Source organism: Lissotriton vulgaris, unplaced genomic scaffold (genome assembly GCF_964263255.1).
Source record: "Lissotriton vulgaris unplaced genomic scaffold, aLisVul1.2 SCAFFOLD_4950, whole genome shotgun sequence".
Classification (NCBI taxonomy): domain Eukaryota; kingdom Metazoa; phylum Chordata; class Amphibia; order Caudata; family Salamandridae; genus Lissotriton; species Lissotriton vulgaris.
In genome coordinates, this window is record NW_028252673.1 from 28997 (window position 1) to 54555 (window position 25559).

Sequence of the window (25559 nt, forward strand, 5' to 3'; positions counted from 1 at the left end):
GAATAGCTACAAGTAGGCCACAAAGGTCCTGGGAAAAAAAATTGCACTGCAACAGAAAGCAAATTACAGATAAGGAAGCAGGTGCCAGACAGGAAGTTTAAATTCAGTGACACATTAATCAACCCCAAATTAATTCATGTCAGTTGAAGCAGGGCAGGTGTGCTTGCTTTTCCCCCTCATAATCTACAGTGATGAATCAGAGGGTGGCAGTGATGTACCAGAGGGTGGCATGGGTGAATCAGAGGGTGGCAGTGGTGAAACAGAGGGTGCTGTGAACCTGTGATGCTGAACCAGACGTAGAAACAACAAAGTCGCGACCGTTGCGAGCCGACAAGTAAGTTCGCAATTGCGAACTGGTACAAAACCCTCGCGAACTGGCAGAAACCCTTGCGAACACACAAAAAAAATCTGCAAATTCGCGAGAGTTCGCGGATTTTGCAGATTGCGAGTTCGCAAATATGCAAATTCGCGAACGCCAGATTCGCAAAATTCGCCCATGCTTAGTTGCCATGTGCTCGCCACGAGGCGAGTCCTACCTCACTGATTGTCACCCCTGAAGTTTGCCCAGCAACAGGCTATAAATAGTTCCTTGTGCGTCTAGCGCATGCCCAGTAGGAGTCACATCTGTTTTTGATTAGCGTAGATTGGAATGTGTATTTGGCGGGTCTCAAGAACCGTTAACTCCACCCATGTATCGATTATGTTCAAGAAATGACCATATATGGTTGTAAATCATGTTTTAAGCTGTAACCGCCTACTTATGAGTCCCTTCTTTTGTGTATAAAAGGGGACCGCATGTCTGAGTTCTTTGTGCACCTTGTACAATACTGTAGAGTGTTGTAAGGGCTGTAGTACCACCTTTAAAGGTTTATTAAATTATGTTTTTGTATTTCCAGTTTCCGTGCCAATTTCTTGTGTAGTCTGAGGACTTTGTGCACAGAAGGGAGAACTCTTTGCACTCGCAGGCCTTGCTGAGGCCTGTATTCATCAGTCAATCATGGAATCACTAATTAATACATCGGTTTACAATAGGGAGAGCATATGCACTTTAGCACTGATCAGCAGTGGTAAAGTGCCCAGAGTCATAAAATAGCCAACAACAGGTCAGAAAAAATACAGGGGGAAGGCAAAAAGCTCAGGGATGGTCCTACAAAAAGGGCCAAGTCTAACAATAATTTACCACTTTGATGAATATTTTTAGAATACCACAGTTCTTCACTGAGGTTTCCTGCTGCCAGTGCTTCTCTGTGTATTATACAGTGTGTCCAAACAGCATTAGGCATTTTAGATCGTATGCAAGCTTGAAGTCCTGGTAAGATCCAGCCATTGAACGACCCCATCTGTACAAACTCCAACACTCCCAGTCAATTTGATTCTGTTGCATAAAATCCTCCACAACCATATACAAGTCTTGACCTGTAGATCTACCTTTGATTCCTTTACAGAACAGCAAATTCTCAACAATTTGTTTTTCGTATAGAAACCTGACATAGCAAATAAGATGGGTGTCTTTGTGGTTGTCTGTTGCCTCATCCAACTGGAGTGCAAAGTCTTTGCCTCTCAGATGAGCTGATCGTTAATATCTTCAACCATATCATGTATCCTCTGGCTAATAGTATTGTTAGAAAGAGGCACTTTCAGCAGCTGTTTACCCGCATTTTCGCTGAGCATGATTGTTATCATATCAACAGCAGGTAAAATCAGCTCTTCTGCAATTGTGTGTTTTTTTTTAGTCTGTGCAACTAGATAGGCCACCTTATATGAAGACAGGAGGGTGTTACTGTTCATTTTGGTTTGTTTTGAGAAAGTGGACTTTTGTAGTTTGGTTTCACTTTCCTTACAAAAATTCCCTTGGCTTTCCGACCACATTTCCGTGAAGACTTTCAAGATGCAGCTTAAGTTTACTTGGAAGCATGGATTCCACAGCCAAAACTTTTAAGCAGATTGCACATTGAGGATGCTCCTTAACCTGAACACACGTGAAACCATAATCCAGATACCTGTCATCGTACTTTCTGTACTTGGCTTTTCGTTTCCCCTCCTCTTTTTTGTCAGAAGAACCTGCAACTTTACTTTGCTCAGACGGACTTGGCATTAGCAATCTCTTCATTGTCAATCAGAAAGATGGAAATCAGTTCAGCTCGTCTTAATTATTCAGATGGAGAAGAGAAGAATTAAAAAAAGATCTAAGAAAGGTCTTTCTATCTGTACAGTTCGTGGTCTTCTTTTCTTTTCCTCTGCTCAAGTATTTCCAGGTTTCTTTCAGGTCTCATCCACAGTCTCCCCGGAATAATAAGCCTAAAGTACAAAACATCCAGGTAAGCCAACTATAAGAAGAACTGAAGTTATTCGCTTTCTAATGATGGATCTATTATTTCTGTTATTTTCCAATAGTAGCCTATGATGATGGTGAGCATTTGGACTTATTATTCTTATCGGTACCCCATACAGACAGAAAGAGACTTCAGTTTTTTAATGAAATCTAAGATCGCACATTTTTCCAAACAATGAGGAAACCCAAATTGCAGCTAATGTGTACATCAGACTGTGATTTGAAACCAGGGGCGGCTGGTGACATTTGAAAGTGGTGGGGCGGAAGGCAATTGTTGTACTTCACTGAGTAGCAAGCAAGCCTTATGCACCTACCAGGTGTTGTTTCCCCGAGAATTTTTTGTCGCCCCCACACCCCGAAGGAGCCACCACTGCAAACATGCATTTTGCTTCAATTCCTCTTTCTGTCAGCTGTTATTACGTTTAGAGCATAAATTGTAGTCTAGGCAGGGTTGTGTTTGTAAAACTGACATTTGTCTGAATGTCTAATATTCTCCTTTTGTTGGCGATCCCAGGCAACACCCTACCCAGGGCACTGCATTATTACCCCAAATCACTGGAATGTCAACACACGGCACCACAAATCACTACACACGACCGCCCCTAATCCCACAAAAGCACCTTAAAGGACATTCATTTTTCACTGCCTCACTACGGTGCACCCCACACATACTTAATTGGCTGTATTTGCTGAGAGAGATTATTTAATTACAAACACTGCTCTCGCCGAAAGCTGCCAATGGCCAAAAACATATTCCTTCCCAGCAGGGCCAGCTGAGACAACAGGGGCTGCAGTTCGAGCTGCAGAAAGTGCACGGCCCAACCAGTCTAAGGAGCTGCTTACCGAGGAAATCTCCTTTTGCCACGAGGATTGTCCCTGACTCCTGCCTGCACTCTGAGGTAGTTTGTGCTTCCTCTACCTTTCGCGACACCCGCTCCACGGGTGCCGCTCACAAACAAACTCTGCAGCCGCGAGGATCAAGTCAGCTTCCCTGCTCTCCATCTGCTCCCTGAGGCTGTTTAACCTGGTGTGAGCGGCTCCGCAGTCGGCGGATACCACACTCGCTCCCAGTGGATAACGGCCCAGGTTGAGGACTTTGGTGGGAACACAGCGCGTGGAGCCTACCGGGGGACTGCGAGGACCAGCATCCTCCATTCTGCACAGCTGGTGCCTCTTCCCCCGGCGGCCACGCCCTCAGCCTCCAGCCATAATTACCCTTTGCAACACCCGCTGCTCGGGTGCTGCTTACCGAGGAAATCTCCTTTTGCCACGAGGATTGTCCCTGACTCCTGCCTGCACTCTGAGGCAGTTCGTGCTTCCTCTATCTTTCGCGACACCCGCTCCGCGGGTGCCGCTCACAAACAAACTCTGCAGCCGCGAGGATCGTGTCAGCTTCCCTGCTCTCCATCTGCTCCCTGAGGCTGTTTAACTTGGTGTGAGCGGCTCCGCAGTCGGCGGATACCACACTCGCTCCCAGTGGATAACGGCCCAGGTTGAGGACTTTGGTGGGAACACAGAGCATGGCGCCTACCGGGGTACTGCGAGGACCAGCATCCTCCATTCTGCACAGCTGGTGCCTCTTCCCCCGGCAGCCACGCCCTCAGCCTCCTCGTACTTCACAGGTGCATTCTTCACCGCGACGCGGGACGCGCGCGGGACGGAGCTCGGGCGAAGACCGGGCAAAGAGCGGGCCGTTCGAGTACGGAAGAGTCCGGTCCGGGCCCCCCCCCCATTTTCATCGCCATATCTGTTCTCCCAGCTACGGAATAATAAGCACTAGAGAAACCAGAAGCAAAACTACTTTAGCCACGGCCGGAGCCGCAAAGGGCCCCATTGACAATTACTTCGTCAAAGCCGGATCTCTTCTGATTGAGGAAATTGAGGTTTTGGAAAGAAGAATTTCTCAGGAAATTGACTGGGTCAGAAGATCTTCAATGGGGCCAATGGCTCAAGCCAGAACCCCGGAGGGGAGGCCCGAATTTACAATCAATGAAATGACTGACCTGGTAGTACATCAACTACCGAATGCAACAACTACTGACCCCGATTTTACAATCGAGGTTCCCAGTGAAATTGAGGATATGAGTTTAATGGCCCTCCCAAATACCCAATTGCCTCAAACCTCACCAGGAATTCTTTACCCAACACTCGATCCGAAAACAGTGGTAGTCAATGACAAAGAGTCTAGCCCCGATAGAGATAGGGGGTTCAGGGAAGGTGCTATACAAAAAAAGAATAGGGGGGGTCAAAACAAAGAAGTTAACAGGTTAAAGTCTCCAAAATCTAAACCATCAAGGGGAAAAGGGGCAAAGGGAGGCACTACAGTTATTAACCTAGAGAAGCGGGGTACACCAACTCCGCCCATAAGTCATAGTAAAACGGTACCACCACCGGCCACAAACATCACTCTAGTGGATAACTCTAGCGATGACATCACACTAGAGGATATTGGCACACTTCTTAGGTCGTTATTGAGTCCCCTTGAAGCTCGATTGATCAAGATCGAAGCCAGGCTAGTTAACATCGAAAAATCCACTGTGCAACTAGCTGATTTGAAGAAACTTGATCTTAATGGAGCCTAAGTAGTGAAAGGGGGCCCCGATCCAAAGTCTAAAAAGGGCAATGAATCCACTACAGTTGTAAAGAATAAGTTACCCTATACTGACTCCCACACCCCACAAGCCATTCCAAACAAGACACTCCAACTCCCGCCCAACCCCAATACCAACCCCGCCCCTCCAATAACTCCACAAACATTAATTGCTACTCCAATTACCATCCCCCCACCTAAAGATATTGCTCCTACCCAGACCAACACCAAGGGCGATTCAACACTTATGGGAGAGAAATCCGATCCCACCCGTAAACCAAAACCCGTCAACCTTCCTCCAGAGGCAGCCCCTTATACCTTAGTCTTGGCAGGGGTTCCGGAACTAAAACCCATGACATCAGAATCAACATCCTCACTCAGGAATAAGGTTATCAGCTGGTTATCCACATATAGACCGCTCCCGAGAGGAATAACCAGTGACATTTCTATGGTCAGGCGGGCTACGTGGGTGGGATATTCCAGAAAATCATTAAGGGGAGACTGCGTTTTGGTCACCTTCAGAGAGCTGGGCACAGCTGCTTACATTTGTGCCTGGGCTTCTGACGACCAAGGCAGCAACATCCAACCCCTTCCTCTCTCATTCTTCTACCCATCAAGTCTATTCAACTTGGAGGATCAGAGATGGGGGCATCACCAAGAATTGCTCGACGACTGGGAAAGTTGTCGCAGGGTGAGAAGCGCTCCACTTCATCACAGGGGTAGACCTATAGACCACTTTCTACCGTATGGGGAAGAGGCAGGCTGGGAAACTATCACAAGGAGGAGGGGCGGCGGGGGAGGATTTATGAGAGGAATTCCAGGGCCCCACAGAATGCATTATCCAGCCCATTTTCCTACCTACAATAGATATAGTAGCTTGGAAATGGTGGATTGACACTCGGATAATGAGGGGTGTGAATTGTCCGCATCAGAACGGATAGGGAATAGTTCGCTCCCAGTACCCATATTACACACAAGGGCACAAAATGTATTGGAACTAAATCTAGCTCTAGAGCCTATCATAGAGGATCCAATTGCGACCCACACTAATCAAAGATCGGCTCTGAGCCACTCACTCCCAATTCAGAAGGCCACTTCAGAGATTAGTGTTGTTAACACCATCACCAAAGGCTCATCTACTACCAAATCATACCCGCTAACTCTGATTTCATGGAACGTCGCAGGTTTAGCCAGTAAAATTGATTCCACAGAGTGGGGTTCTTTTATTGGCTCAAAAAATATTCTACTTTTTCAGGAGACCTGGGCGCGTGAGGAACTCTTATTTCAGGGATATGCAGTCTTTTCTAAACCCGCTAAGTGGGGGGGAAGGGGCAGGCCATCGGGAGGACTCGCGACATGGATAGCAACGGATCTAGGCTGCCAGGCTACCTGTTTGGAGACAGACTCCGACGATATTCTGGCCGTCCTACTAGAGTGGCCAAATTCCTCGAAATTGGTGGTTGTCAACATATACTCAAGGCCGGTACCCACGTCTAAAGAATCTAGCACCATAGAGCAACTCTCTGTGTTCCTAGATGGTATTCCCTGGGAACTTGAATGCCTGGTGGGAGGTGATCTAAACTCACAGTACGAACCACTAGCAGGCCTACGTGATGGACCCTCTCTCAAGGAAGATTCACGTTGGCTTGTTCCTGCGACGGTGGCACCTCCCCCCAGGGCCAGGACCCCCCTGGCCTTGCAGATAACTGCCCTTACTCTAAACCAAGGTTTAAGGGCCTGCAATGGTCGTTGTAAATCAGACACACCAAGTATCTGTACTTACAGTAAAACTGGTAGAGAATCGAGACTAGATTATATCCTTGTCAAATTATTAATGTGGTCACAAGCAGTTGATTTTAAAGTTATTGAGAGAAGGGCCAGTGACCACAATGCCCTGGAACTTTCTTATACCTTACCAGGGAATGAGGCTACAATGCTTGGTACGGATAAAGACAAGTCAGGACTCCTATTAGAAAACAATCGGAGAAAAGTCAGGTGGGAGAAATTGGCCACTAGCGGAGACAGAATACCAAAACTATACGCAAGGATTATCCCGCTTTTGGAGAAGGCTTTTCAGATAGGGAATGAGGTGGAAGGTATAGCAAATAGAGAAAAGCTCGCTCAGACACATGCAGATCTAATTAGTACCCTAGAGCTAGATTTGTTTTCAAAGCCAGGGAAAAGAAAAGGACCTTCAGTCAAGACGACCTGGTACAATGCTACCTGCAGGGAATCTAAGGCCAAACTGCTACTTGCAATAAAGGGGGCAAAAGCAGGGAGGAAATTCAAGACAGGAGAAGATCCTATAGAAAGCTTCTGGTGGATGCGAGGGCTGAATGGGATCAAGAATATTGGGAAAACCTCTCAAGATCACTAACCATCAAAGACTCGCGCAAATTCTGGCGTATAGTCTCTAATGGTACAGAGGACTTATCCTCAGCAATCGAGCCTAATATAGCTCCTAGCTTATGGCAGAGTCACTTTCAGGCATTGTACTCAGTAGAAGAAGGGTCTCCCAACACACCAAACAGTATGATAGTCCCAAGTCCAACTGGTGACCCTTTCACTGAAAAAGAGGTGAGGGCGGCTATAGCTGGGCTGTCCGCAGGGAAAGCGCCCGGTCTTGATGGGGTACCTGGGGACCTGTTCAAGCAGGAACCAGGGATATGGGCCCCATACCTTACATTGATATTTAATGCTATTCTGGGGGGTATGGAGGTCCCGGATACGTGGTTGGGTGCAGAGGTGGCTCCAATTTATAAAAAGGGGTCCCCTCTGCTCCCAGCCAACTATCGTCCAATCAGTCTTATTGACATATCCCAAAAGCTCTTTGGGAGACTGATTTTGGACCGGTTACAGGATTGGGTAGATGAGACGGGTATCTTGACTCCCTATCAGGCGGGATTTAGACAGGGAGTCTCCACAATAGACCAAATTTTCAGGCTGAACCTCTTATATTGGAGAACAGCTGTAATCGAGGGCGGTACTTTGTATACTGTCTTTGTAGACTTGCGTTCCACCTTTGATTTGGTACCTAGAGCAAAACTATGGAAAGTTATGGAGGAGTTGAACGTCCCTGGAGATATCTTGGCAATCCTGATGAGATTGCATCACAACAACTACGCCCGCGTTAGGTGTGACAGAGGTGGCAACTTAACCGAAAGGTTCCCCGTTCGCAGAGGGGTAAGACAGGGTTGTGTGCTCGCACCGACCCTGTTCTGCCTCTTTGTGAACGGGGTAGTTGCCCACCTGACCAGGATTCCCAACACTGACGCCCCAAAACTGACTGGCAGCAGGGTGCCTGCAATTATGTTTGCAGATGACACCCTGCTGCTGTCTAAATCCCCTATGGGCATTCAACGTGTTATGGACGGGTTCTTACAGTTCTGTTTAGACCGGGGACTCGAAATTAACCCACAGAAGACCAAATACATGATTCTCAATCCCAAGCCCCATAACCGTGTACCACCCAGGTTGGGAACAGTCCAATTGGAACGAGTGCATACAATTGAATATTTGGGGATCACTCTCAACGAAAATTTAACGTGGTCGGCTCACCAGTCGAAAGTGAACATCAAACTGGCACAGTCGGCGGGTGGCACTATGAGACTGGGGAGCAAATCCCCCTACCGGCCACTCAGCCCCATTATTCACATTTACAAAGCCCAAGCCCGGGGGGGTGTCACATATGGGGGCGAGTTGTGGGGTCACATTCCATATCCAAATTATTAACAACTGGGAATAAATTCCTGAGACAGATTGTTGCTCTTCCACAGAGTACTCCACTACTCCCGCTCAGATTGGACTTGGACATTCGACCAATAACGGAGGAGCTGGGTCTTACGCCTTTGACGTTCTGGCGGCGTCTAAGGAGTAGCCCAGACCTTTTAAACTACAGAGCTGAGTTACAGGAATTTTTAGAGTTACCCAATGCCAAAAGAATTCCGTGGCTAACTTACATCAAGGGAACGCTGGAGGGGGGCGTGGCTCGGACGCCGATGGCGATGGTCGCCTGAGAGCTCGGCTCTGGGACTGAGCCCGGGATTATCCTGTAAATCGGAGGCCGCGGGGCACCCTTCTCCCCGCAAACCATCGATTGGACCGATTGGGACCTGCTGAGGCACCTGGCGCACCTCGATCGCGCATTGATCCGACCGAAAATCGGAGTTTGAGGATGTGCGGGGTGCGACCCAACATGGCGCCCGGACCGCTCTGTCCCCTTGGTCGGGACCTTTAGACTGGAGGAGCATCGCTGACTACAGCGCACCCTCCACCTTTTCATCTCCCCGGGATATGATGATCTGGATATCGATCTGCTTGGACTTTGGCAGTGGAGATCGCACCTAGATGGTCGGGTGCCTTCACTATAGTGGACCTCGACTCACGGATGCCGGGCGGCCCCAGCCTCGGGGCAGACCCCCTAACCCACACTTGGCTGCGTCTCCCCGATCGACACACTCCTATGGGAGGCACGGCCCCTTGGCGCCACAGAGTCTCCGTTGGGGTTGGTGACCCTCGCTCCAGACCCTCATCAACCAAACGGGCCTGCCAGACCTGGCGCCGATTGTCTCCGCCTCCTCCTCGGTGCCCTCCGACAACAGGGTGGTGGCGCGGGCCGAAGCAGTGGAGATCCGATAGGCCCTGGAGACGGAATTCGCTGGCCCTTGGCCCGAAGACCAACAACCGGGAGAAACATAGCCGACGACCGCACTTGGTGGCGCCCCTGCCTGGCCCCACACTGTGTGGATCCTGCGACATGGGGAAACCGAGGGGAGCCAAGGGGACTACCCCAGCCGCCTCGGATTCGGAGGCCCCGGACAAAGAGGAACATGTGAACCTGGAGAGCTCTGGTGGCGCACCATTGCAGCAACAATTTGACCGTGTTCTGGAGGCGATTGCGACCACGCGCTCGGCCCTCCAACAGGACATTGCACAGGTGGCGACGAGTTTGGGCCTCCTCAGAGCGGATCACGGCAAACTTTCGGATAGGGTCAAGGACGTGGAGGGCTCGATTAAAACCTTGGAGCCGGCACAGCGAACTTTGGCTGCGACAATGAAGGATGCCCTGTCCCGGATTACTGCCCTGGAGCGGAGAGCGGAAGACGCGGAAGGCCGTAACAGGCGAAACAACATTTGTGTGGTGGGCCTGCCGGAGAAGATTGAGGATGACGACATGGTGGCCTACTTGGAAACCTGGCTCCGAGACACGGTGGCCCCCGAGGGTCTATCCTCCTTCTACACCCTGGAGCGGGCACATAGAGTTCCGGCGAGGCCGCCGCAACAGGGCCGCGCCCCGCGACCGGTGGTGGCACGGTTGTTGCACTTTCGGGACAGAGACCTCATCCTCAATGCCGCCAGACATAATGGCCCCTTCAAGGTGGCGAACAGCCAGGTGAACATCTTCCCAGACTACACCTATGAGACCCAACGCAGGCGGTTCTCATTCCTGGCGGTCAAGCGCGAACTCCGGAGCGAGGGTATCCAATACTCGCTCCTATTCCCTGCAATGCTCCGTATAATTGTCGATGACAAGACTCAATTCTTTGATACCCCGGAGGAGGTCTGTAACTGGCTCGAACTCTATAGAGCCGGGAAAGATGGCTTTGGCTCCTCATCTCAGCTGGCAGAGGAACCTGGACAGCGACTGCGGTCCAAAAGGATTCGGAGTCGCCGGGGCCGGTCGAATGGTCCCTCGACTGCGGAGACGTCGACGGAACGGAAGGGAGTGCTGGAGGTGTTATCTGCGCTGTCTGGCTCACGAGACGGTACCATCGAAGAGGAAGCGGACCCAGGCGACGAGGGGGTGCCAACGGACTCGGAGGAGTCGGTAACTGATAGCGTCCACACGCCGGTGATCACGCCGAATTCTGTGGAGGACCTTCTGGATGGACAGGGTTGATGGGGTGAGCTGCATCAATTTGGGTGGGGACCCGCAACGGGGGTGGCGGGGGTCGGTGATCGATCATGAATATTTGGGAAGAGGGGGGGGGTGCCATGCTCGTGCCCCAAGGGTTCTTTTACTGTTTTGGGCTTACTTTAGTCCTGGTAGCCAGAGCATCGAGGGCCCACTGCCAACGTCCAGCCCGCACCTGGCCCTTAAGGCCTTCCTACGGTGGCGACCGCAGGATTAGTCGGGGACAGGGGTTTTTGAAGGTATGGTTTGGATGGGAACTAGATGGTGCTATTTGGGTCCTGTTCTGGGGAGGGTGGGCAGGGGTCTGGGTCGAATTGGGGTTGTTGAGTTTTGGTTGGGGAAAATGGCCGCCATCAGTGCTGGGTTGATTGTTGCTCTTTCTTTGTCGGGACCCGGATGGGGAGACTTTACACGAACAATATGGGACAATGGCTGATGTTGCTACTGTGAAATGTATTACTTGGAACGTGCGGGGGCTTCACACCATGTCTAGGCGACACAAAGTCCACGCTTATTTAGTGCGTAGAGGGGTACAAATGGCGCTGCTGCAAGAGACCCATCTGAACAAGGCGGAAGGGGCGGCGCTACAGCGTAGGTGGAGGGGGCAGGTCTTTTGCACTACGTACTCCGCGTATGCCAGGGGGGCGCTAATCTGGATCAGAGCAGGGGTTCCCTTCCAGGTCACGAATACAGTGGTGGATCCGGAGGGGCGCTATGTGGCCATCTCGGGCACTCTGGGGGGGAGGGACCTAAACGTTTGCTGCGTTTACGCACCCAATGTAGACCAACTTGCCTTCCTTTCCAGGTTATCGGGCTCGTTAGCCCACTTCTTCTCCGGGCCCCTTCTGCTCGGTGGGGATTTCAATTCAGTAGTGGATGTGGAGAAAGACCGCTCGCACCCACCCCTCCCTGACTCTCCGGTTTGCCGTGTGGCTAAGGGTCGCAGGGACTGGCAGACGCACTGGGGTCTGGCGGATATTTGGAGGGCGCAACACCCCGACACGAGAGACTATTCTTATTTCTCAGGCCTACACGAGTTGCACGTTAGACTGGACGGATTTCTTGGCTCGACTGAATTGATTTCAGCGGCGGTCCGGTCTGAGTATTTGACCAGGACCATCTCAGATCATAACCCTCTCCTGCTGGACCTTCGCTGGTTTCCTGGGGTGCCAGCAGTGCCCACCTGGAAGTTGCGTCCTGAGATCCTTGAGGACAGTGTGTTTAAGGCGGACCTTGGAGATAAGATCTCGGAATACTTTGCGTCCAACAGGGGCACTGCGAGCTCGAGGGCGATGGAATGGGACGCTTTTAAGGTAGTGGTAAGGGGTTACTGCATCTCCAAGAAGGTAGGCATGAGGCGAGTTATCCTCGACGATTTGGACACGGCGGATCGGAGACTCCGTGAGTTGGAGCTCCGCCGCCCCGGGCGCCCTGAACTCCAGGAAGGCACGGCAGAGGCGAAGGAGGCGGTAGCGGCGGAGGTCGAACGGCTACGCTGTTTCGACTACAAGGCCTACACGGTCCGGTCCCTCGCAGAGGGGGATAGATCGAGCGCATTGCTGGCATGGCTAGCTAACCCTACGCGCCAGACTTCTCTGACGACGTCCATGCGCATGGCGGACGGGACCGAAGTACGCACTCAGCCTGAGATTCTGAGCTGCTACCTGCACTACTACGAACGTTTGTACCGCAGTCGCTCTGCCAAAGTCCCTGACATGATCGATGATTATCTGCGGCCCCTGGAGCTCCCAACAGTGGAGCCTGACGTGGCGAAAGCCCTGGGATCCGACATAGAACTGGGGGAGATTCGCAGCGCCATTAAAAAGATGGCGAGAAATAAGACCCCGGGCCTGGATGGCCTTCCGGTAGAATTTTATGCAGCTTATGCTGATCTCCTAGCACCACGGTTGCTGATAGTGTATAGAGAGGCGAAGCGGCTTGGTCGGCTCCCCGGCTCGATGTGCGAGGCCTTGGTGGTTCCCCTCCTTAAGCCGGGAAGGAACTCGTCCGACCCGGCGTCCTACCGTCCTTTATCAATGCTGACGGTTGACTATAAGATACTGAGCAGCATCTTGGCTTCAAGGTTGCTGGGCCACATGAGTTCCCTGGTACATGAGGACCAGGCTGGATTCATCCCCAGGCGTAACACGACCATGAACATCCGTAGGCTGTTGCGCTTGCTGGGAGAACCGCTAGTGGACGCCCCTTGCCCGGTGGTCCTATCGGTAGATTTGGAGAAGGCTTTTGACAGCCTGGAATGGGACTACCTGCGCACTGTGTTACTGCGATTCGGCCTGGGCGAGGGTTTCGTCAGATGGACCACGGTCCTATATGCCTCGGCGTCGGCCAGGGTCCGGGCAGGCCCGCTGATCTCCTCACAGTATCTGGTGGAAAGAGGCACGAGGCAGGGTTGTTCATTATCCCCGCTCCTCTTCGCATTAGCAGTGGAGCCACTGGCGCTACTACTCCGCTCGGGAGCCCATTATGGTGGCTTGTGGACACCTTCGGGCACACATTACATTTCGCTGTACGCCGATGACTTATTGCTCTTCCTTGAGGACCCGGTCGCCGCCCTCAATGGAGCTGAGACGGCGCTCACGGAGTTTGGGGAGATCTCGGGCCTCCGGGTAAACTGGGCTAAGACTTGTCTTTTTCCGGTCCGCAAAGGCACACCTAGCCCTGTTCTCAGTAGGGAGATTAGGTGGGAACCTGATTGCTTTAAATACCTGGGGGTATATGTCCACCATGACCCATCCGACCTCTTGGATGGGAACATAGCTCGCAGCACTCGAGCGTTACGGGGTAGCATGGACTTCTGGGCTACTCTACCGCTCTCAGTGGCGGGACGGATCGCATTGCTCAAAATGGTGGCGCTCCCCCGGTTACTGTATTATTTCAGGGCGCTCCCGATCTGGATCCCGCCGGCCACTTTTCGACTATTGCGGTCAATGGTGGTTGGATTCCTCTGGGGCTCGAGCCGCAGAAGGGTGGCCCTCAAGACCCTGATGAGGCCGAAGTCCGAGGGTGGGCTTGCGGTTCCGGACTTTGAGAAGTATTATTTAGCAGCGCAGCTACAGACCCTCACCCAGGAGATCGCTAGGGAATTCCGGGGTCCGGAGGACAGGACAGGCACGGGGATGGCTAGACATGTTCTCTCCTTCATAGCGCTGCGGCAACGCTTGGCCTTGCAGGACTTGACGCTAGAGGAGAAGACCATTCGCCTGTGCTGGAACCGAGTCCACACCCGGGGCCAGTTGCGAATACCGTATGCACCCGAAATACCTTTGGGTATGCTGACGGCGCTGCCCCATGGCGGTGATTGGTCACGTTTAGCGGACTGGGAGGAAGCGGGCCTGCAATTGGTAGGTGACCTCTACGAGGACGGAGTGCTTTTGCCCTTTCAGGAGCTCATTGATCGTTTCGAGGTTCCTCGCGGCGACTTTCTACTGCACTCGGCCCTGGTCCTAGCAATCCAAGCGCATTGGAAGCACGGGCAGGAGGAGCCTCCAACGTCTCAGGTGTGCCAATACGTTATGATGTCAGCGGGGACGGTGAAGGCGGTCACTTGCCTCTACGGTAGATTGCTCAACGAGGGGCTAGCCCCCCTCACTACCTTAAGAACCCGTTGGGAGGAAGACATAGGTAAGGAGATCCCAGAGACGACCTGGTCCCAACTCGTGCGGCGAGCCTGGAAGGGCACGCGCCACGCCCGCTTTCAGTTGGTCCACTACTACATACTCCATAGGGCATATTTGACCCCGGCGAAAATCCAACAGTATTTTGCTACGAGCTCCGCGGACTGCCCCAGGTGCCTGGCACCGGATGCAGACCTTCTCCACATGCTGTGGTCTTGCCCGGGATTATCCTCTTACTGGATGGAAGTGGGGAAGACCTTGGAGGAGGTGACGGGGAGGTCCCTATCGGTGGATGCGGCAGTCGGACTCCTACACTGGTTTCCACATACCCCCAAACACAAAATTACTAGCAAATTCATTGATTTGGGGCTTCTCCTTGCCAAACGAGAGGTGACCAGGAACTGGAAGGCACGGGTTGGTCCGACGGGGGGCTGATGGCACAGTGAACTCTTGAAGTGGGCGGCGGGAGAAAGCACGCTGAGGTACCAGTTAGCTAGGAGACACCAGAATGAAAAGGCACAGGAGGCAGCGCTGGAATGGGAGACATTAGTGCAGGCTCTCAGGGATTATTGCGCCCCCAGCGATTCCGAAAGTGAGGAAGCAGCTCGCCCCGAGTCCCGATAGGCGATTGTGCTTTACAGGTCTATTGCTTCCCTCGTGGGTCCTCTCACAGATCATACTGCGGTTGCTACCATGCGCTGATGGCGGGGTTGGGCGGGGGTTAATTTGGTTCAGAGTGTTTTGAGGGAGGGATTTTCTTTTGGTTTGGGTAGGCTTGTTTAGAAAAGCAGATGACGGACGATGGATTATCCGGGCCAGCTTCGATCTCCTGTTGAGTCCCCATTGGATATCGCCGCCCGACCATTGGGTTGTGGGCTTAATGGCTGTGTAAGGATATATAATGCTGGGGGACGGAGGGTTGTGTTCCATTGATTTTGATTGCTTTATACTGCTGGCCGAAAATGTACCAATATACTAATTCCTGCAATAAAAATATATTTAAAAAAAAAATAAAAAATAAAATCAAGGGAACGCTGGAGGCAATCGGACTCCCTGAACTATGGCTGGACCCACTAAACATCTGTCCAAAGATCCCGAAAAAGGTACTTGCGAGAGCTTATTACGAACACATGCTCACCAGAGTTACAGAAGGTACCCGGGACGGATCATTGTCCAACCAGTTCATAAAAACAAAAGATTCCTATCAACTCGAAAGTGTCTTAGATGCCATTACCCCACAATTAACTAGGAAATTACTTCTCCAATGGAGATATGGAACTCTTCCCCTAGCATCATTTACAGCATCCTGGTCTTGTCGCTCCTCTTCAGAAACTTGCCCGGCATGTGCACACCCAAAGGAGAACGACGTCCATGTTGTCTTCTTTTGCAGGGGCTATGAGAGGAGCAGGAAATACTGGCTAGTCCCCTTGCTCAGGAATCTGGGATTCAGAACTTTTCTACCCGCTTACAGAGTCCTAAAGACAGATTTATCCGCTACTGTAGTTTTCGCTCTATCCAAATTTTTAACCTCTATGTGGTACGCCCAAAGTCGATGTGTAAAAATGCTTGTGTAAAAGACCTGAAGACTTGAGATAGTTCTAATTTTGTGGCACATTGCTACTTTTATCTTTTTTATTCTGATCACTAATGTTGTTTAATACGTTTTTAAAATTTTGTATAGAATGTAATGCACATCTTTTATGATCTTGTGATCGAAATAAAGATTTCTCGGAAAAAAAAAAACCGAAAAAAAAAAAACACTACTCTCGCCGAAAGCTGCCAATGGCCAAAAACATATTCCTTCCCAGCAGGGCCAGCTGAGACAACAGGGGCTGCAGTTCGAGCTGCAGAAAGTGCACGGCCCAACCAGTCTAAGGAGCTGCAGGCACGGTCCCTGAGCTTTGCCAACAGGGGCAGTCCCAGCAGGAACGGGGGCAGTCCCAGCAGGAACAGCCCCGGGTGAAGGAGCTGAACCCTAGACCTGCAGGAGCCGCCAGGGGTTGCGGGACGTGCTTTGCCACTCGTTAGACCCGCAGTTTGGGAGCTGCAGGAAAGCAGGGGGTCCTGGGCCGCAAGAAGCAGCAAGCAGGAGGGGATGGAAACGAGGAGTAGGAACAACAGTGGAAGGGGCTGGTCCCGTCCTGTATCAGCTGGGAGCAGGACCCGCTGGAGCCACGGGGACTGCAGGAACTGCAGCTGCTTGTGGGAAGGATGCCCTCTGCCACCCCCAGCGACCCCCATCACCAGTGCGGGCCCTGTGGGACTGACCCCTCCGTACAGGTCAGTGCCTCTCCCTTCCTTTACACACCAGGATCAGCAAGTGATGTGCGCAGGGATTTATGACAGGGTGTTCAGGGAGGGTTGCCTGTTCATGCTGAGGTGGCTTCGGGAGAGTCCCTTTAAACAGAGGTACGGTTCAGCGCCGCCTCCATGAAGTTAAATTAAGGGCATCACTCTTTCAGAGAGTTTAACCGAAAGTTATTGAAATTTCCACTAAGTTTGTGATGAGCAGCGGTTGAACTCGCATGGCAGAGAGGACCGTGGGAAATAAAGCGAAGGTAAGCAAATGTTTGGATTTACATTGTAGTAAGACGGAGTGACTTGTGAGATTCTTTTCTTTCAAAGTAAGGAGTAGGGTAATATCCGTGAGGTGCAAACATGGTAATCCTTTTCCTTGCAATGTCTTTGGAAGCTTGCTAAGAGTATACCTGTGGAAACATTTATTCTCACTAAAGTTATGTATGTATTTAGTTTTCAGGCCCTCGAGGAAGAGCCCATCCGGGTTCGAAATGCATTGGGCATGTTTTTGGAGTCATCAAGGATATGTTATGAATAATGTATTGTAACCATTGAAAGTTTGATGATTCGAATTGTTTTGAGAACATCCAAATTGTAATAATGTAATTGTTTGTTCGACTAATTTGAAGTTTTGATTAAGTTTGCTTAGAACCTATAAATGAGCATGTAAACAAAGGAAGTCTTTGTTTTGAATATTTGTGTTAAATTTTGAACGGTTTACAATGAGAGTGATGTTCTAGTTTAGAACCACGTGAGCAACAGTGCGAAGGGGTCAAGGGTTGTGTTCTCTTGAGTTTTGAAGGTTACTGGCAGGGTGGTACCACAGTTTGTATGAGCAGGAAGAGTGGCAGAGGTTCGCTTTGGCAGTTAGAAGCCCAGAAGTAGATGATAGGTATGTGCAGTGAGCGGACCGGGAGTAGGCACTGTGTACAGTGAGGGACTTGGGGAGTAGAACATATGTGCAGTGCAACCTGGAGGAGTAGTAGCGTAGCAGTAGATACAATGGGAGGTTCGGGACTCGGTAGATGGTGTGTGCAGTGAAAGGCTCCAGTTCAGATCAGACAGTGCGCTGGGGTAGATGACGTGTTCTGCAAGGGGCTCCGGAGTAGACTGTATGGCCAGTCAGCGGGAGTCCCTGGACTCCAATAGTGACTCATTTGGGGTCTCTGGATTCCAATATGGGTTCAGTAGGGAGCCCCATGTTTAATAATGATTAAGAGGGGGTCCACATAAGTCAAAGAGTTAATAACCACTGTACTATACCATTTCTGTCTGCATCCACCACGTGCATATAAATAGCACTGCATGAGCTGTAGGAGAGTAGGTCGCCCCTACAAAACATAGATTGCATCCAGCTCTGAATGAAAGGCCATGCTCAGGTTAAATTGAGCACTTATATATTTTTCTGTAACATGCAGGTCACCCAATCTCACCCCAACAATGAGGTCTTGGGTTTCAAACCCAGCTGGACGAGCCAGAGGCGAGTTTGCTTAGTGAGGTGCACATGCATTCAACCTGCAGTTCACGCGTGAACCCAGCAGGGCCGATTCAACGTTTATCCTTCTGGAGTTGAAACAAGAAGTACCATTGAATGAGGTACCACCTGCTCGTATATTGTATGGATACCCTGGGGCTTTAGAGAGTCGCAAAAGTAAATTACACATCAATGCAGCAATTATGTTTCTAAAACACCATGCCATGCATCGAGAAATGTCCACGCTGCATGGCAGGATCGAGGAAAGACCCTGGGCCTCATTTATGAAAAGTGACGCATCGCTGCGAGAAAACAGGGATGCGTCACTTTTCATTGCGCCCTCCTTGCGACCCCAATGATGCGTCATATTTACAATATGACGCATCATTGCGCAAGGACTTACAGATACGTCAGTATTTCTGACGTATCTGTAAGCGCAAAGGTTGCTGGAGTGTGTCACAAAAGTGACGCAACTCCAGCAATGCGTCCTTCACATGGGGCAAGCCCCATGTGAAAGGGCCTGCGTCAGTCTTACGCCTGCTGTGAGGCAGGCGCAAGATTTTGACGCAACGGCGTCCTAGAAGTGACGCAGTGAAATCTCATAGATTTCACTGCGTCACTTCTACGACCTTTCTTGCGTCAATACGCCCCCCTTGCATACATCATACCTGGCGCAGGTATAATGTGGCGCAGGGGTTTACAAAGTGACGCATCTACCTAGATGCGTCACTTTGTAAATATGACACAACAAGGCGCCTTTTTTACGCCACTGGTGCGTCACAAAAAGTGACGCACCGGCGGCGTAAAAGTGACGCATGGCCTCATAAATGAGACCCCCTAACTTTACTTTCCTACAAAAGCTAACACGGTTCAAGAAGTGCTGCCCCCCCCCACCCACACTCCTCAAATAACAGTAAAATACACAATGTACTGTTGTTCCCAAAAAGATACAAGCTCCGCAAACAACGGGGCAATAAAAGGGTGAGGGTGACTCACGCACTTCCCCACCACGTCCAGAGATTGGAAGTTTCTTCATTACAAACATGAGAGGCAGATTGATAAAGGGGTTAAACAAAGACTACAAGTACCAGGATGCCAAGGGGGAAAACCTGGCTTGAGTAAACTACTGAGAGATGGAGGCAGGAGCCGTCAGCGCTCAGAGGCGCCTCTCCCCTTTGCCTCACTGAGAGGATGAGGCGAGCCCCACACGCACCTGCCTTCAGTCCCACTGTGCAGTGATGGGCTCCTGAGTAGATCGTGTGTGCAGTGGGGGCTCTGGACTCAGGATCCGACCTTTAACAGCACAGCAGGTCTGCCGAGTCCTGGGTTTAAAAAATGGAAAAGGCTTTCCTGCACGTGTGTCGTGTCGTTTGAAACCACGGCTGCAGGCGCCTTTCTTCCTCCAGCAACTGTGTCCCCTCCTGGAAATAAGAGCTGCGGCCAAACTGAAACTACGGGGCAGATTTATGTTAACTGGCGCATCCCCAGGGATGCGCCAGTTAACATGCGCCACAGTGCGCCACAGCTCCGCCACCATGGTGCGCCGCATTTATAATAGTTCTAAGCTGGGATGGTGCAGTGAGCTAAAAAACGGTGATGGATCTAGCCCTGATCTTTGGACTGGGTAAGAGTGGTCTGCTTAATTCAGACACTCTGTTCATCACCACCCCCTTTTCTGAAGCATTTATAATGCGGCGCACCATGGTGCAAAAACGGCACAGATGCGTGATGCATCTGTGCCGGAAATGTGGCGCATTGCTGGAGTTGCGTCGCAAGCGCGACGCAGCTCCAGCAAGGCTCGGGGGTACACCAGGTGCACAATGCTGCGTCAAGACCTACGCCTGCTTCAAGCAGGTGCAGGGTTTTGACACAGCATTGCCCTGAAAGTGACTGAGTGAAATCTCATAGATTTCACTCAGCCACTTTCAGGAGGTGTTCCTGCGCAGGAATGCCTCCTTATGGCGCAGTGCTTTACAACGTGACGCATCTCCTAGATGCGTCACGTTGTAAATAGGGCGCATTGTTTGCGCCACAGTTGCATCAAATAAAGTGACGCAATTGCGGCGCAAAGAGGCGCAACGGCCTCATAAATCTGCCCCTAAGTACATAGACGCCCAATCCCCTAAGGTCGCCTCAGCCTGACCCAATTAGAAAGCCTAATTTAATGAGGTGAAAGGAGTGCTGCAACAATGGTTACCACCCCCTGCACTCAGTGCACTGTGAGCCAGCCCTGCCCTTCCCATTACCCTGAATGGCGCTCCACTGACCGTGCCCTTGGCCAATTCATTATCGCCCCATTTCAAACACATTTACTGCCGCTTTATTCAGCCACTCCCACTAGGCTCCTCGCTTGTGCCTCGAGGGCGAGGAATAGTTCTCACCCAGCTTTGCACATGCTTGTGCACATTGCGCAGGAAGACTGTTCGAGAAAAAAGTATACGAAAGTAAAAAAATATATTTTACATAGTTTAATTTTCAAGTTTCACGGGGGAGCAGTGGAGCACCAAACAGTGAGCACCTCTTTAAACTGCTCCATTGGTGTTCATTCTCTCCCTTTGGTTTCCCTGACGCTGGTAGGTGAGCAACGCCCCCTACGCCCCTTAATACTAGCCGCCACTGTTTGAAATGGCAAATAGCACACTTCAACAATTCCTGGGTCCATCCAATTACAGATCACAGTAGTACAGAGTACGCTACAGCACGGACATATGGTTTTCCATCAAAATCATGCCAGTAATTGACTATTGGCCCCATTCTATAACATAACCAACCAATATCTGTTTTGTATTTTGCAATCAAGGCAAAAAAAATGTACAAATACATGCCATTTGCTGTTTGTGCTCATTGGGATGGTTTTGGGTCAATGTGCTGGCATAAACGTGACAGCAATGAAAGGCAGAGCAGCATTAGAGAAAAAAAATTTGCATGTCCATTTTACAAGTCCTGGGCCCACAAGAGTAAGAATAGCAAAATATACAGAACAATAAAATGGCAAATGGAAAGTTTGCTGCATTTTAGTGCAACGGATGCAACCAACAATAGAAAACATGAGCAACTCTGACTTAGTTCATATAAGCTGGGTAGATACCACTTCACGTACCTGCTCGTACTTCAACAATGGCTGTTCTGCCTGGAGGAACTGGCTCAGTGGGTTCAGTTGGTGAGATCGGCATTTCCTCCGCAGCATGCTTCTTCCCTACAACCAGGATTTAAAGCAATGAGACAAATTATAAGTATTATTACTCTAGTTTTCTTTCACCAACCAAAGCTTTAATACAGCATGCTATCTAAATAAATAATGATCTGTACATGGTTCAAATGGCAAATATAACTTGAAATTACTTTTCCATTTATTCAGAGCCTCATTAATTATTATCCATTCCTAAAGAAGTGAAGTACAAAGAACAACGTGATAGTTGGAATGCTTGAATTATTAATCTCATCCACTGGCAATCACTTTGCTGCATCCCAATCCATCGTTTTTTTCCCAACAGAAACAAGCTGCAGCCGCAAATGCAGCAAAGCTCGAATAATTTATGCAAATGCTACACAATCATCCAAGTAGCTTAGTAGCATATGCAGCAGAGCACATTCAAGTTCGCGAAGCAAACACAAGACAGCACACACAGATACACTGCCATTCACACACAAATGCATGCAAATCCTGAAAATATAGCCCGGCACACACATAAGCACCATCGCAGCAAATGTAACAAAACCCACACCAATTCAGCAAATGCTGTGGAGCACACACACCACTGCAAAAGTGTAGTGGAGCACATGTAAGTCAATGAAAAGGCAGCAGATGCAACAGAGAGCACACACATGCTCCAGTGTTGCAAACTGTGTGCCTGGTCCCAAAACCTTATTTATGCCAGCTGCGGCTTTCAGTAGCTTTTGGTACTGAGACCCACTCTGAGAAAATGGAACATTGAGTTTAATCTGTCATAATCAGGATCACCAGCATTATTTGTACACTAAAAAGCATTATTTGTACACTAAAAATCGGGCTCCACGGAGCTCGTTAAAATAAAGAAATTATGTTAATAAGGCTTATGATTTCTTTAACGAGCTCCGTGAAACCTGCCTTTTCACTGAAAAAATAATGCAAGAGATACTACAATTATTTAAAATACCATGCCGATCTGGCCAACCTCAGTTTTTTACTTTTACTAGTCTTGATTGGCGCCATGTTGTTTCTAAACACAAAGTCAAAGCATTGTGTGCCAAAAAGGAATCAAAATGGCTTCCTCCTTTGGAAAATTCCAGCCTTCGTGGAAGCATCAGGGGCCCACTGACTGCTGGAGGACACGATGGGTGAGGACAGTCTGTGAATACCCCCAATGCATTTATGCTTCCATTCCCACCCTCCCTCTCACTCCTGGAGGGGGCGTGAGCCATCTGCAACATCCTGGTGGGCCTTACTACTGGTCGAGAGGGCCCATGCCTTCCCTACTGAAAGTGAGTGAAGAGATGTGTGGGATAGATAGACTGACCACGCCTGCCACCACCGTGAGGTTCTGCTTTTGGGTGGCTCTGCCTTTGGTGGGCAGGGGAAGGTTGGGGAGCTCTGAGGCACTCGTGGCTTCTGCCCCCCCACACAGAGCCTGCCGTTTGAGTGGCCCCCAACTGGGCTCTCGTGAACCTGGTTACTGGGACATGGAGCACTGCTACGGGGGATTGGGTGAGCATGGCAGCCGTAACACACTGCCATATGAGGTTCTTAGATTTCTGACTTCGTCCCGTATTTAGCCGCCAGTTTGTGTCTCGTTTGTCGCCATTTTGTGTTGCCCTAACTCAGGCAGCACGGCGAACGGAGTGTTTTTGCTTTTCTCAGCTGCTACGTGTCTCTTCTGTTAAAGAGTAACCCCCTGCCCTTGTTTACGAAACCGATGTCAGGGTCTGGGCGAGTTTGTTAACCAAGGGCCATAAGGCCCGTGGGGTGGCTTCAGTGATAGCGGTTCAGCCCGAGGGTCGTGAGAAGCCCCGCAAGAAAATTCCGGAGGATACGCGAGCCACGTCAAGCGACCCCTGTATGTTGAAGTGGACCGAAGGTCTTTTGCAGCGTGGCTACTCCTTTCCGACGGCTGTTGACGACTGCTGCCCTGACTGCCGCCCTGCCTTGGACCCTCTGGTGATGACTGGTATCGCGAGACTTTAGACGGACCTCTGTTGGCGTGAGAAGACCACTTAGTTAAGTATTCATGGGTAGCGCCCACTTCTTTGTTTTCTTTTTGCATTTTGTTATTCGACCATTGCAATAGCCGAAGCCAAGGGGTGAGTACATTTGTACTGTGTTCTTTGTTTTCACTCCTGTTTTCACTGGTAAACGGACCAGTGAACTTACGATGCCTGTTTTTAGCGGATTTAGGAAGTTTTGTTGTTTTGGTTGTAATAGGAATTCCCGGCTCGAGGACTCATGTCCGATTCCTTCGGTTGGAACTCCCACTTATGAGCTCTATTCTAAACATGGTGTTGGTCCCACTGCCTTTAATGAGGCATGGATCCGATACACGAAGAAAGATGGTGTTTTACGGTGGCCACAAAATCGTAGCTTTGATCCTGATATATTAGATCATTTAGAAACAATTTTGTTAAAGAGAAAAGCCCGGCCGGCAATGTTTGACTCTTTCCGCCTTTGGCGTAAAGAAGCCAAACAGAGAGAAATTAAGCAGGGAAAAAGAGATAAAAAAGCGAAAGATATGACAATCATACAGGCTGCCCAACAGTTTAAGGACAATGAGACTGATCGAGCGATCGACAGACAATATCGTATGGTAATGGATAGATGCAACCCTGTGTTGCCTATTTTTCCACAGAGTAAGGATCTTGACGAAGATCCCTTGATGTCCCATTTGTTGACATTACCGCCGCCTTATGTACCAGGTGCTAATGCACCCTTATTGTTGCCACCTGCGCAGCAACCTGTTGTTCAGCCAGCTGGTCCGGCTCCTCCGCAATTGCCCCTTCCTGCATTGCTACCTGCACCTCCTTTGCCACCAACTTCTGCACCTCAGTCTCCTTCACCTTCAGTCCTTCTTGTGACGGCTAGTCCTTCTCTTCCTTTGCTTAATACCGCGTCTCCAGTTTTACTGTCTGCTTCTTCCCCAACTCCTAATCGGTTGGTTGATACTGTTTCCAGTCTTTTCTCCCCCCTCTTTAGGCCTTTTAATAGGACTCCTGCTTTTTCTCGAAGGCAATCCCGTAGTCAAATTCCAGATTCTGCCAAACGAGTTACATTGGACTCTCTTGCTCATAAATGGATCATGGGTGGTCTGCTGTATAGTGTACCTGATATTCTGAGTACCTTTCTCCAGTGGAATGCGCCCATGCAGAGATATGTTTTCAATGTCATGTGTGACGCTCTTGTCAAAGGATGGGCGGATATGGAGTTGGATTTAACTCCTCAGGGTCTGTTAGATATATAGGATAGGTTTGATAAAGGACTTATTGTGGGTTCCGAAGTTGAGGACGCTGTAAAGACACTTGTCACTTTCAGGTCTTTATATTCCTCTCAGACTATTCTTGAACCTGATCCTGCAGTTAGACAGAAAGTGAAACAGTACCCTATGAGAGAAGTTCCTCCAGTATGGAGAGAAGAGGTTCTACGAGCAGGTGCTGTTCAGGCTATCCCTGCTCATTTCCAGCGTATATGGGTACATGTTCCCTGGAAACGATCTGAAGTTTTGGCACTCAAACAGTCTCTACCGGACCCTCGTACAAATCCTGCTGGGTATTATGAGGAGCTGTCCCAGACTGTTGATGCATGTATTATGATTTTGGCCGATATTGACATGCTGATGGGGAATGTGGTTCCACAAGCGTTGTGGGCCCGGATTCGTAGGGAAGACCATGATCAAGCTTTAGGTGGTATTTGGGTAGCTATTGCTGCCGCAGATGCAGCACAAGTGGGCGGTGCCAAGCCAGATGATTTGATTACACAATTGCCTGGTAGAATCCTCGCTTTAATGAAGACGATGATGCCTGACTTACGCGTTAACTGGGATAAGTTAGCTGCGTGTAAACAGAAGAAAGATGAGAGTGCCTCTGATTTCTTTACTCGTTTTGAGGAGACGTTTATTGATCACAGTGGTCAGGATATGAGTACTGAAGGTGGACAGCGATTATTTGTGGATAAATTTGTATTTAATTTGCTTCCTGAATTATCATATAAGTTGAAAGACTCCGAAAGTTCATGGGCTGTTTCTTCGTCTGCACAGATATTAGCCACTGATCAGTATTTTGAGAATAGGGAGAAAGAGGAGAAAGATAAGGTTGAGAAGAAGACTAAGGAATTAAAAATGAAAGTTCTTCTT

The 25559-nt window shown here is 49.9% G+C and overlaps 1 protein-coding gene across 1 annotated transcript in view; it reads right to left on the minus strand.

The window, feature by feature from the left end:
- Window positions 1–24098, minus strand: part of LOC147662078 (protein FAM200A-like) — a 37259-nt gene extending 13161 nt beyond the window's left edge. Inside the window, exons 1-3 of the mRNA XM_086951126.1 lie at window positions 23999–24098; window positions 21344–21439; window positions 4895–4899 (exon numbers count right to left, since the gene is read on the minus strand). Of these exons, the coding sequence (XP_086807252.1) occupies window positions 4895–4899; window positions 21344–21439; window positions 23999–24098 (201 nt within the window). The remainder of the gene's footprint in view (window positions 1–4894; window positions 4900–21343; window positions 21440–23998) is intronic.
- Between the last annotated feature and the right edge of the window lie 1461 nt (window positions 24099–25559).